The 13,752-nt window shown below is 42.6% G+C and overlaps 1 protein-coding gene across 1 annotated transcript in view; it reads right to left on the bottom strand.

Moving 5' to 3' along the window:
* LOC117977933 (otoancorin-like) overlaps positions 1 to 13,752 on the bottom strand; it is a 31,685-nt gene that overhangs the window by 12,362 nt on the left and 5,571 nt on the right. The window contains exons 2-4 of the mRNA XM_055100023.2: positions 13,301 to 13,430; positions 8,773 to 8,960; positions 4,617 to 4,772 (exon numbers count right to left, since the gene is read on the bottom strand). Coding sequence (XP_054955998.1) covers positions 4,617 to 4,772; positions 8,773 to 8,960; positions 13,301 to 13,397 — 441 coding nt within the window. The 5' untranslated portion in view covers positions 13,398 to 13,430. The remainder of the gene's footprint in view (positions 1 to 4,616; positions 4,773 to 8,772; positions 8,961 to 13,300; positions 13,431 to 13,752) is intronic.

Here is a 13,752-nt window from a genome sequence, read left to right as displayed (position 1 = left end):
AGACCTCACAAGGCAAAGATGAGGAGACATCCAAGGACAGACCTCTAAGTGGAAGCGAAAATCACAGGCTATAGTCAATCTTCCCAACTCTCTTTGTTTTTTTTTGTTTTTTTTTTTGAGACAGAGTCTCACTGTGTCACCCAGGCTGGAGTGCAGTGACATGATCTTGGCTTACTGCAACCTCCATCCCCCAGGGTTCAAGTAATTCTTATGCCTCTGACTCCCAAGTAGCTGGGATTACAGGCGCCCGCCACCACACCCAACTAATTTTTTGTGTTTTCAGTAGAGACAGGGTTTCACCATTTTGGCCAGGCTGGTCTCAAACTCCTGGCCTCAAGTGATCTACCCACCTCAGCCTCCCAAAGTGCTGGGATCACAGGCATGAGCCACCATGCCCAGCCCCCATCTCCTTTTAATGTTAGTCATCACCATCACACAATATAGATCATTAAGGTGTTGAGAGAAAGTGTTGAGGAAGATTGTGAAATGTTGCAATGAAATTCCATCTTCATGGGCTGGTGCTTCCCACCCCTCAGGTGTGTTTAAATGCTACCTACTCAGAGAAAACTGCCCTCTGGACTCTTTCATCTCAAACAGCCCTTCTTCCCACTATTCCCATGAGCACCTTGTCCATTTTCCGCATCACTTATCGTGATTTTTCAAATTTTTCACTTTGATTACTCACTTTTTTGTCTGTATCACCAAGTAGGCTCCCAAAAGAAAAGGACCATATCCAGGTAGTTTACCAATGAGTCCCCAGCACCTAGCATAATGCCTGTCACACAGTAGGAGTTCAATAAGTACTTCTTGAGTAAGTAAATGAATGAATGAATGAATGAATGAATGAATGAAACAACATCTGAGTGAGTGACTTACAGAAGTCCTGGGCAATATATATTATTTGACATGCTTCATTTTGCTGCCTTCATGTAATAGACTGGCTTCAGGAAGATTTCTCATGTTTCTGAAAATCGGACTGGTCAGTGTCCTCATCAAGTTGTCCTCCATGATTACAAAGCTCACAGTTACTATGGGGGCGGGGGATGCAGTGACACCATGCTTAGACTTATATGTCTTTGACTTAATGGGACTGTATATCCAAAGTGGTAATAGCTAACATTTATTGTAGCTAACATTTCTTGAGTGCATACTGTGTGCTGGCACCACTTTGACCACTTTACACATACTATCTCATCTAATCCTCCTAAATAACCCTATGAGGTAAGTATTAATAGTATCCCTAGTTTGCAGATGAGCAAACTGAGGCAAGGAGAGGTTAAGTAACTAGGCCAAGATCACACAGCTAGAAAATGATCGTTCTGGCCAGGCGCCGTAGCTCCTGCCCGTAATCCCAGCACTTTGGGAGACAAAGGCGGGCAGATCACCTGAGGTCGGGAGTTGGAGACCAGCCTGACCAACATGGAGAAACCCCGTCTCTACTAAAAATACAAAATAAGCAGGGTGTGATGATGCATGCCTGTAATCCCAGCTACTCAGGAGGCTGAGGCAGGAGAATTGCTTGAACCCGGGAGGCAGAGGTTGCAGTGAGTGGAGATTACACTCCAGCCTGGGCAACAAGAGCAAAACTCGTTCTAAAAAAAAAAAAGAAGAAGAAGAAAGAGAAAAGAAAATGATGGTTCTAGGATCAAAACCCAGGCAGTCTGATTCCAGGGCCTATACTCTTAGCCAGTGAAGGTGTTTGGCTATGGAGAAAAGATGGAGATTCAAGTTAGTTTTCAAATTTTTCTTATTAAGTCTTCACAATCAGGTTTCACTAGTTGACTCGGAGCAATTTGGGCTCCTCAACTATCAGGCATGCTCACTTTAAAATGAAAGTGCAAAAATACAATTTAAATGAAATTACTTTGAAGATATGGTATTAAATTGTCCTTGCCACTGAAACCCGGAAAATGCAAGCTCAGCCTGCAAGGTGATAAGTTAAAATAAATTTCCTTGAGTGATGAGACCAGTGTATATGTAATGATTCCAAGACAATTAATATCAACACTTTTAGGCAATATTAACCGTTGAAAAATGAATAGCTTTAAGATTTCAATCTCTCTGTTCATCCCTCTGGCTTCTATAATAGTTTCTTCCCTTATATTGGTTTTTGAGCTGAACTATCTGTTAATGTAGTTCCGTCAGGTCTGACTATTAATCTAGAAACATGCATTTAAGGTTGATTGGGAGCTAAAGTTGAAGAACTGACTACAAATGATACATGCAAGTGTTAGGTTTTCATATCCTCTTCAAACATATTGATAAATCTCACTGCCATCCATGAGAATTAAAATCGGTGCGAAGGGAAGGAGATACCCTAGTTTCCGGATGTATTTTTCTGTTTCTCCAAGACTGCAAATAGAATGATTTTAATAGCACAGTGTGATGTGGCACTTCTCAAACTAGTCAAAACCAGTTTTAGAGTCAAAGAACCATGGGATTATAGAATATCAGACTGGAAGGAACCTCAGATTGTTGGGGCTAACCCTCTCATCTTGCAAAGGAGGAGACTAACCCAGAGAAAGGGGCTGTAATGATGATGATAATGTTGATGATGACAATGCAATGATGTCAATATCAACATAAAAACAGCTAATTTTTATTGACTACTATGTACCAGACATTGTTCAAAATGTTTTCAAGTATTAACTCATGTAATCTTCATGGCCAGGATCTGCATGTTGCCCAGCTCCAGGGGTGCACCATTCACACTGTATTCTGTTTGAATGGCGCCACTCAGAGTTATGAAACATGGCCACCGTGATTACAAAAAGCTCAAAAGAGTAGGGGGACATTCATTGGTTTTGGCTGCTCAGCGTCCACACTTTTTCTTTGGAAAATTACCCTCTATTAGCTTCCTATTGCTACTCTACCAAATTACCCCAAACATAGTGGCTTTAAAAATACACGTTTATTCTCTTATAGTTCTGGAGACTGTATGTCCTAAAATGGACTAGAAGGATGGGTTCCTTCTGGGAGTTCTAAGAAGAATTCATTTTCTTGCTTTTTCTAGCTTCAAGAGGCCACCTGCATTTCCTTGGCTCATAGCCCCATCCTCCATCTCCAAAATCAGCAGCAGAGCACCTTCAGATCTCTTTCTAGGTCCCTCTGCTTCCATTATCATGTCACCTTCTCTATCTATGACCCTCCTTGCTCCTTCTTAAAAGGACCCTTGTGATTACATTGGGCCCACCCAAATAATCCAAGATAACCTCCCCATCTCAAGATCCTTAATCACGTCTTCAAAGTCCCTTTTGCTCCATAAGTTAACATAGTCACAGCTTCCAGGGGTTCAGACATGGACATCTTTGGGGGACCTTAATCAGCCTACCACATATCCTTCCCCACTCGGCTCATGTGGTCATGAGATGGTGATAAGATGGACTCCGCTCCCTGATGCAGGCCTCGCCAACCAACATATTCAACCCCAGACCACAGTGGTTGCTCAGGGGCGGGTAACTACATGAGTGGAGTCAATGCTGAGGCTTTTCCAAAAACTAATAAAGAAGAGGCACATTTTTATGGGCTTGTTAATTAGGTTGTATATAAGCCTAGTGCTGAAAATGACCACTGAGAGAGCTGCCTAAGAATGAAGATAACATGGAAGGGCTAACACTTCCCTTTCCAGCAGTACAGTGGATTAGACACCCTAAACTTCTCTCCCAATCAAAACAATTAAAATTCTGGGAAGAACTTCTTCTTTAGCCCATGAAGGATTAATTAACATAGGAATTGTCCACCCACCATAAACAACTAGAAAATTTAACAAAATATATAAGACAACTGCATCCGGATATGGAACAACAGAATCATAATCCCAGAAGAAGAAAAACAAACAAGACGAGCCTTAAAATTACCCTCACTTACTGCCAAAAAGCAGTTTCCAAGACATGGATCAGGAAGAGGAACCAAAACAAGCCCAGTGGCCCGGTTGAGTTGAGGATACAGAGATCCAAGTTCAGAGAGGCCACGGCACTTATCACTTGGGCAAAGTATTGGAGAGGAGGAAACTGCAGAGGGTTCCAGAAAGCTGCAGAGATGTCTAGTACTGACTGCTATTTTGCACATGCAAAGAGTGAAACTCCACATAGGCAGGAAAAGAGTCATCAGTAATCAGAAAGGATTAGGCTGAGCAACTTCCAGAGCTCATATGGAGCTGGAAATAGTTCACATTCTCACCAGCCAAAGTAGAGAGATCTTGAAATACATGGAGCATTAGGTAACATCCTCAAAGGAATCATGTCACAGTAATGATGATAAATTAACAACAGAATAAAGGTCACTCTGGTTTTACCCTAACAAAACTCAAAAGGAAGCATCAAAAGGATCAAGCTGATTTGAAAGTAACTTAAGTGTATGACAGAACAAAGCCCAATACTCTTCAAAGAAATACAACTAAATCAAATACTCAACAATGTAAAATCCACAATGCTCATCACCCAATCAAAATTGCTAGGCTTGCAAACAAAAAAAGAAAATATGACTCATAACTAAGAGAAAAATCAGTCAACAGAAACAGACTCAAAAATGACCATGATGAGGAAATTAACAGTAAGGATATGAAGGCAGCTCTTATAAATATGGAATAGTTAAAAGACCCAGAAACATCCACCCACCTGTCCCGGGGTCCATTCTGTTTGCCAGCTTAGGGAAGCCACAGTGTCTATGGAGCTGAGGTCCAGCTGCTCCAGCTCACTCTCATTAAGAGCCAGAGCAATGCGCCCCAGGGAGACGATATGGTGTTCTCTCCAGTAAGATGGCATGTCCCAAACCTTTAGACAAAAAAAGAAAATAGATTAGACTGAACACTGGTGATGGTATTTACAATGATTTGAATGTTTGTGCCCCTCTGAAATGCATATGTTAAAACCTAATCTCCAATGTGATAGTATTGGAAGGTTGGGCCTTGGGAGATGATGAGGTCATAAGGGTGGAGCCCTCATGAGTGGGATTAGTGCCCTTGTAAAAGAGACCCCAGAGAGCTAGCTACAAGCTAGTCCCTTTCCACCATGTGAGGACACAGTGAGAAAGCACCATCTATGAAAAACAAGTCCTTACCAGATACTGGATCTGCCAGTGCTTCAATTTTTGATTTCTCACCCCCCAGAACTGTGAGAAATAAATTTCTGTTTATAAGTTACCAGTCTATGATATTTTGTTATAACAGCCTGAATGGACAAAGGCAGTATCTAAAATAGACATAAGGAGGCTAGGTGCAGTGGCTCACACTTGGAATCTCAGCATTTTTGGAGGCCAAGGCATGCAGATCACATGCGGCCAGGAGTTCAAGACCAGCCTGGCCAACATAACGAAACCCTGCCTCTACTAAAAATACCAAAAAAAAAAAAATTAGCTGTGCATGGTGGCGCACACCTGTAATCCCAGCCACTTGGGTGGCTGAGGCACAAGACTCACTTGCAGAAGTTGCAGTTAGCCAAGATGGTGCCACTGTACTCCAGCCTGGGTGACAGAGCGAGACCCTGTCTCAAAGAAATAAAAATAAAACAGACATAGGGAAACCTATTGTGCAGCATGGTGACCACAGTTGATAATAATGTGTTGAATGGTTGAAAATTGTGAAGAGAGTAGATGTTAAATATTCTCACAACAAAAACTGACAACGGACAAGTATGAAAGGTGATTGACATGTTAGCTTGCTTTAACCATTCCCCAATGTATACATACATCAAAACATCATATTGTATATATGTATACACCATAAATATATATAATTTGTATTTGTCAACTATCCCTTAATAAAAAATAAATAAAAATTAAAAAGACATAGGGTAAATCTTAATATAAAGCTCTCTTTTAAATCAATAATAAAAAGATGACTATATTTGTTTTAAAAAAAAGATAGACAAAAGACATCAACAAGGAATTCACAAAAGAAAAATTAAATGTATGGGGAAAAGTTTATTCTCAGTCATAATTAAAGAAATATACATTAAAAACAATCAGACCATGTTGATTCATCACATGTCAAGAAGTATAAAGACTTATCACCATTTACGATACTGGAAAGATACAAGGTAAGGGATACCCTCATTTGTTGTAGTTGAGAATATAAGTTGGTACATACTCTTGAGAGGGCAATTTGGCTTATCTGTAGCAAAAGCTTTTAAAGTATTTATATTCTTTGACCCAGGAATTCCACCTGTGGGAATTTAGCCTGAGTAAATGAGACAAGTACCCAACAGTATATGTATAAAGGCATACATTGAGGCACTTTTTTAATGCAACCTGAAAGTCTAACAATTAGCTAAATAAATAAGAACTAACCATAAATAAAATGAAGTTGCCCCTGTGGATACCTCCACCAAAGATTGGTTCCAGGACTTCTTAAAGATACCAAAATCCATGGATATTCAAGTCCCTTATATAAAATAGTGTAGTATTTGCATATAATCTATGCACATCCTCCTGTATACTTTAAATCATCTCTAGATTACTTATAATACCTGATGCAATATAAATGCTATGTAAATATGTACAAAATGTTATGTAAAAAATGCTACTGTATTTTTATGTGTATTGTTTTTTATTGTTATATTGTTATTTGGAGCATTTTTTCTAAATACATTCTACCTGAGGTTGGTTGAATCTGCAGATGTGGAACCCACTGATATGGAAGGTTAATTGTATTACAAAGCTATTTAAAATACTGATATAGGCTAGATGCTGTGGCTTACGCCTGTAATCCCAACACTTTGGGAGGCCAGGCAGACAGATCACTTGAGGTCACGAGTTCGAGACCAGCCTGGCCAACACTGTGAAACCCCATCTCTACTAAAAATACAAAAATTAGCCGGGCATGGTGGTGGATGCCTGTAATCTCAGCTACTTGGGAGGATGAGGCAGGAGAATTGCTTGAACCTGGGAGGCAGAAGTTGCAGTAAGCCAAGACCACACTATTGTACTCCAGCCTGGGCAACAAGAACAAAACTCCATCTCAAAAAATAAATAAATAAATAAAATACTGACACAGATGTACATTTTGGATATGAAAAAATATGCAGTCTGTACTGTTGGGTGTAGAAAGCAAGTTATTGAATAGTAGGTAAGTATAATATCATTTTTGTAAAACATGAGATATATGTATGAAATATATAAAATAATATTTTTTATATACATAGTTTTGGAGTGTGGTAAGCTTCAAGTGAATATACCAAAATATCAACAGTGCTTATCTGCTGAACAGTGCTTATCAAAATATCAACAGTGAGTAAAAGATTATCACTGATTTTCTTCTTTATTATTTTCTGACTTTTCTACAATAAACTTGAAGTACTCATATAATACATAAATACAGTTATATTTATAATTTTAAGACATTGAATTGTTTAACCCTTGAGGGTAACTAGATATTCCACAACCATGTAAAGAGCTAAAACAGGGCTGGGTGCAGTGGCTCATGCCTGTAATCCCAGCACTGTGGGAGGCCAAGGTGAGCAGATCTATTGAGGCTAGGGGTTTGAGACAAGCCTGGCCAAACAAACCCCGTCTCTACTAAAATACAATTATTAGCCAGGCGTGGTGGCTTGTGCCTGTAGTCCCAGCTACTCAGGTGGCTGAGACACAAGAATCACTTGAACCCGGGAGGCAGAGTTTGCAGTGAACCACAGATCGCGCTGCTGCACTCCAGCCAGTACGACAGAGCAAGACTCTGTCTTAAAAGAAAAAGAAAAAAAAAGAAAGAAAAGCTAAAACAGGCCACAAAGAGACCTTTTCCTTTTATTTATTTATTTGAGACAGAGTCTCGCTCTATCACCAGGCTGGAGTGTAGTGATGCAATCTCGGCTCACGGCAACCTCCGCCTCCCGGGTTCAAGCAATTCTCCTGCCTCAGCCTCCCGAGTAGCTGGAACTACAGGTGCATGCCACCACACCCGGCTAATTTTTGCATTTTGAGTAGAGATGGGGTTTCACCATGTTGGCCAGGCTGGTCTCGATCTCTTGACCTCGTGATCCGCCTCCCAAAGTGCTGGGATTATAGGCATGAGCCACTGCACCCAGCCTATTTTTATTTATTTTTGAGACAAGGTATCAGCTCTGACACCTAGGCTAGAGTGCACTGGCGCAATCTTGGCTTACTGCAACCTCCACCTCCCGGGTTCAAGCCATTCTCCTGCCTCAGCCTCCTGAGTAGCTGGAACTACAGGCACACGACACCACGCCTGGCTAATTTTTGCATTTTGAGTAGAGACAGGGTTTCACCATGTTGGCCAGCCTGGTCTCGAACTCCTGACCTCCCGTGATCCGCCCCCCTCGGCCTCCCAAAGTGTTGGGATTACAGGCATAAGCCACTGCACCCAGCCAACAAAGGGACCTTTTTAAAGATGGAAAGCTACTTCCAGTCCTCTTTTTACTCCTTTCTGTTATATTTTCAGACAAATTTGCAAATGATGCTGAGAAAACCTGCTGTGAGCAGCAGCTGGGGCTCTCCAGGTGAAGGAATAAAGCCTAATTCTTGCAAACCACCTTGGTCAGAGGCACTGGGACATCCACAGAACTTGATTCACTGAGCATCTGCTAGATGCCAAGACACATCTCATCCCATTCTCTGCCACAGCCCTAAGAGGGAGGAACTGGAAATTTCCTCCTTTCTCAGATAAGGAGATCACAATATCACTGAGCTGATGCAGTAAAATTTCAAGATGATGTATGGGAAAACTGCTCGAGGAGGGCTCTATGTGCAGAAATGCTGAACTGGTTTTGGTGTTTTTCTTTTTTCCTCTGTTTAATGTTTCCTCCCTGAGGTGGGCTTCACCTGTATTGCTTTCTCCTTCAGGGTCATCAGCTGAGGCCGGCTGAAACCCTGGACAGCTCCCAGCAGTTCCACAGTCCTGATGAATGTGTCTTCCTCCATGCACCGCAGGTCCTCCAGGGCCCAGCAGGCGTTGGCTTCGGCCAACTTGAAGATGTCATCAGAAGAGGGGGCCACGACTCCATGGCAACCTGAAGAAAGGAGAGATGCAGGGAAGGAGAAGAGGAAAGAGAATTTCAGGAAATGTTAGTGTATTGAAATGAGTAACATTCTTCGCCAGTCAGATTTATGCATGGAAGGGACTACAGAGTAAAAGCAGAGAGCAGGAGCCCAGGGACCAGTTTGAATCCCACTTCTGCCATTTCTTGCTAATTACTGGGTAACAAAGTCATGGAAATGCCAGCTTTTTGCACATCCACATGCACAAACTAGGAGTGGTGCAACATTACAATTAAACTACAAATTCCTTGAGGGCAGTAAGAGCTGGTGGTGAACAGTCCTGACTTTCGATTCAAATCCAAGGCTATTTAACCTCTCTGTATTTCAGTTTTCTTGTCTATAAAATGGAAATAAAATCACCTCATAGGATGGTTGTGAAAACCAAATGTGTTATATGTAAAGCACTTAGAACAGTGCCACGCATACAGTAAGCACTCGATATACAATTTCTGTTGCCTATCTTACCCCCTATGCCTTTGAGTTTGCAACCCAGCATAAAGATTCCAAAATTATGCAGCAGCCTTCCTATAAAAATGGGAAGATGGGCTGTGCGGTGGCGCATGTCTTTAATCCCAGCACTTTGGGAGGCCAAGGCAGAAGGATCACTTGAGCCCAGGAATTCAAGACCAGCCTGGGCAGCATGGTAAGACCTCACCTCTAAAAAAAAAAAAACTACAAAATATTAGCTAGGCATGGTGGCACATGCCTGTAGTCCCAGCTACCCAGCAGGCTGAGGTGGGAGGATCACCTGAGCCTGGGAGGTCAAGATTGCAGTGAGCCGTGATCACACCTACTCTCCAGCCTGGGTAATGGTGAGACCCTGTGTCAAAATAAAATAAAAAATAAAAACCAGGAAGATGAGTTGCTGTCCATGAAAATCATAGTGGGGGTTGTGGCTTTCCCATCCCAAGAGAAAAGAGAAATGAGCCCATTGCATTTCTCTTGGCAACAGGAAAAACATCCATTTCGGTCTTTGAATAATGTGAACCTTACCTACTCAAACCAGTTACCAACCAACATGCAAGTGAGATATTGTCGTTGCTGGATCTGATGTGCCCAACCTGGGAGAAAACTCTAGGATCCTTAAGAGCAACCCTGGATTTCTTATCTTAGCAGCAGACCACCACTGATGCTGACAGATGCACCAACCCCACCCAAGGCCAGGGTATTTCCCGAGCCCCATGGCCTCTCTCTTCTCATTGCACCTTCAATGGAAATTCACTGCATTCCAATCAAGAGGCAAAAGTAGACCAGATCAAAGATGCCAGTTGTGGTCCTCAAACATCTTTATCATAAGCCACTTGGAGAGGACTAAAGACCCATCCCTCCCTAGGCCAACCCCCAGCCCACCCTCTAGTGAAAACAACATCAGTGATAGCACAGAACTAGAGAGGGCAGAATGGTTGACTAGTATATCAGGAACTTGGTCTTATCACTGTGTCTGTCCAGGGCTTAGAATAGAGCCTGGTACATAGTAGGTGTTCAGCAAATATCTGTGGAGTGAGTGAACACACACACACAAATTAATATAAAACCAAGCGGTAATTCTGCTAATCCATTAATCACTAAAGCACAGCAGCAATTAATACCCAGAACCAACTAAAGAACACTCAAACTATGCACTGATACCAGAGCTTCCTTCCCCTGAGCATGGAAAGCCTTATTTTGTGTACCACATGCACGCAGTAAGAGCTCTGCAATATGATGACATGGACTGCTAGACCTTGAGGGCAGTGGGAGCCAGTGGTGGTCACCACCAGCTTTGGGTACAAATCCAAGAACTGCCATTTACTAACTCTGTGACTTTAGACAAGTCCCTTAGTCTCCTAAGCCCCAGTTTTCTTCATTTAAAAAACAAGAGAACACCCAAGCCTGGAAATCTGCAGCCCTCAATGGGAATAGGCATTCCTGTTTTCACACCCAAATGTTAGGTTTTGGCCTGCCACATCCCACTATCCTGTACCCATATAAACCCCAAACCCCAGGCTCCATGAGCATACAAGCAGATGAGCAGATGAATAGAAGAGAAGAGGAGCAGAAGAGCAGCATGGCAGAGAAAGGAGTGTCTGAAGGCCAAGAAGAGTTTGGCTGGGGACAGCTGGAGAGGAGATTGGTCACAGGACAGCCAAACTCCAGGGGAAGATCATCTTCCCACTCCATCCCCTTTCTAGCTCCCCATCCATCCCACCGAGAGCCACCTCCGTTACCCAATAAAACCCCACATTCACCAAGAAAAAAAAAAAAAAACGGGAGAACAAGATAATGCATGGAGGGATAATCACCCAAGGTAGACATAAATCCAATTGTGATACTTCTTTGCTCGATGTCACACGATGCCTCCACCCAGAGTAAAAGCCAAAGTCATTAGGGTTTCCTTTAACAGTCGCTACATGGCTGGCCTTGTCTCTCACTCCCCTCCAAACACACTGGCCCTTACTTCCCACTCATGGAAGTGGTCCTGTCGCACTCTCTGCCTGGAAGACTCTAATTGAAAATATCCACATGGCCCACTCTCCCTTGGGTCTTCATTCAAATGTCACCTTCTCAATAAGACGTTCCTTCGTGATTCTCTTTTCACATGACAGTCCCCTCTCAACACTCGTGGTGCATTCCCTTGCTTTATTTTCCTTCTTGGCACTTTTCATACAATATACCATATATTTTACTTATGTGTGGAAATTTATTGTCTTGCTACCCTCCATTTGAAAGTAAGCTCTTTATTTACAAAATTGGTGCTTAACGAATATTTGTTGGGTGGATGAAAGCAAGCACTGACTGTCAACTACTATCATTGGGTCTGATTAACTTTGTCTCCTCATGCCTGGCCCCAGTCTGCACTTAGTAGGTGCGTGGTAATGATAATAAAATATCTAACACTTGGACAGGCATGGTAGCTCACATCTATAATCCCAGCACTATGGGAGACCAAGGCAGGAGGATCACTTGAGGCTCAGAGTTCAAGATCAGCCTGGGCAACACAGCAAGACCCTATCTCTACAAAAAAAATAAAAAATTATCCAGATGTGGTGGTGCATGCCTGTAGTCCCAACTACTTGTGAAGCTGAGGTGGGAGGATCTCTTGAGTCCAGGAGGTCGAGGCTGTAATGAACCATGATTGCACCACTGCACTCCAGCCTGGGTGGCAGAGTGAGGCCCTGCCTCTATAAAATCAAATTTTAGGCCGGGGGCAGTGGCTCACGCCTGTAATCCCAGCATTTCGGGAGGCCAAGGCAGGTGGATCACCTGAGGCCAGCGTTCAAGACCAGCCTGGCCAACATTGTGAAACCCTGTCTTTACTAATAATACAAAACTTAGCCAGGCGTGGTGGCACATGCCTATAATCCCAGCTAGTCAGGAGGCTGAGGCAGGAGAGTTGCTGTAATCTGGGAGGTGGAGGTTGCAGTGGGCCGAGATCATGCCACTATACTCCAGCCTGGGTGACACTCCAGCAAGACTCCATCTCAAAAAATAAAAAAAATCAAATTTTAAAAATATCTAATACTTATTAAAGATCTGCTACATGCCAGGCATTCCGGTAAACATGTTTCTGGGTTTAAACCCATTAATTCTCACAATAACCCAGTGAGGTAGAGACTTTCATTATCCCCATTTGATAAAGGATGAAAACTGAGGCACACAGAGGTTAAAGAGCTTACCCAAAGCCACACAGCCAGTAAGTGGCAGACTCAGGAGTGAAATCTAGCCAGCCCGGCCCTGTCACTGCTATGTTAAACCACTAATCCATGTTGGTCCTTTAAGTCAATCCTACTGAAATGTTTGTTACACATATTCACGCATTAAACCTACTAGCCTGGGTATGGAGTATGGGACATGATTCCAGGTCACTTTACAAAAGTGTAACTCTTTTTTTTTTGAGACAGAGTCTCGCTGTCACCCAGGCTGGAGTGCAGTGGTGCCATCTCAGCTCACTGCAACCTTCATCTCCTGGGTTCAAGCAATCCTCGTGTCTCAGCCTCCTGAGTAGCTGAGACTACAGGTGTGCACCACCACACCCGGCTAATTTTTGTGTTTTTAGTAGAGACAGGGTTTCGCCATGTTGGCCAGGCTGGTCTCGAACTCCTGACCTCAAGTGATCTGCCCGCCTCAACCTCACAAAGCGCTAGGATTACAGGCTTGAGCAACCGCACCTGACCCAAAAGTGTAATTCTTTTGCTTATAGATTTTGTCATTCTATTGCTTTGCAGACATTTCATCCAGTTCCCTGCATAAGGAGGCCTCTTGATGTTAGGGACCCTGCCCAAAACATTAATTACTATGCCAACAGTGGCTCAGATACCCTGGAAACACTCACCAGGCATAGGGTCAGAGCTGGGGATCTTATCACTGCTGTTCCGAACAGATTGAAAGACAGCCCAGAGGAATTCTTTAGGGGGCAGGGTCCTGGCCATCTTGGAAGCTGCTTGCAGAAGGATCTCAGGAAACTGTGTGAAAGAAGATGAAAGAAGAGGAATAATAATTAAAACCCCTTAAATACAGATTGAAATTAGAGTTGAAACTGTCACACTACTTACTGCCTTCATTCTTTGTTATAGCAACTTCTCATATAAATCGAATCCCTAGTCCCACTAATGTGGTCTCTATAAAGAATCCTATGAAATGATACTCAACTTCAATAAAAATCCAATAAAGTCTAAAAAACATAAGTAAATCACTTTTCACCCATCAGATTGTCAAAAATAAAATAAAGTGCTAATACTTAATGCTGGGCACATTCATTTTTCCGTGGGACTGTCAAACTGTGCA

The sequence above is a fragment of the Pan paniscus genome, chromosome 18, assembly GCF_029289425.2.
Source record: "Pan paniscus chromosome 18, NHGRI_mPanPan1-v2.0_pri, whole genome shotgun sequence".
Lineage (NCBI taxonomy): Eukaryota > Metazoa > Chordata > Mammalia > Primates > Hominidae > Pan > Pan paniscus.
Note: the sequence above shows the minus strand (reverse complement) of the source record. Positions and strands in the feature narration are given on the sequence as shown.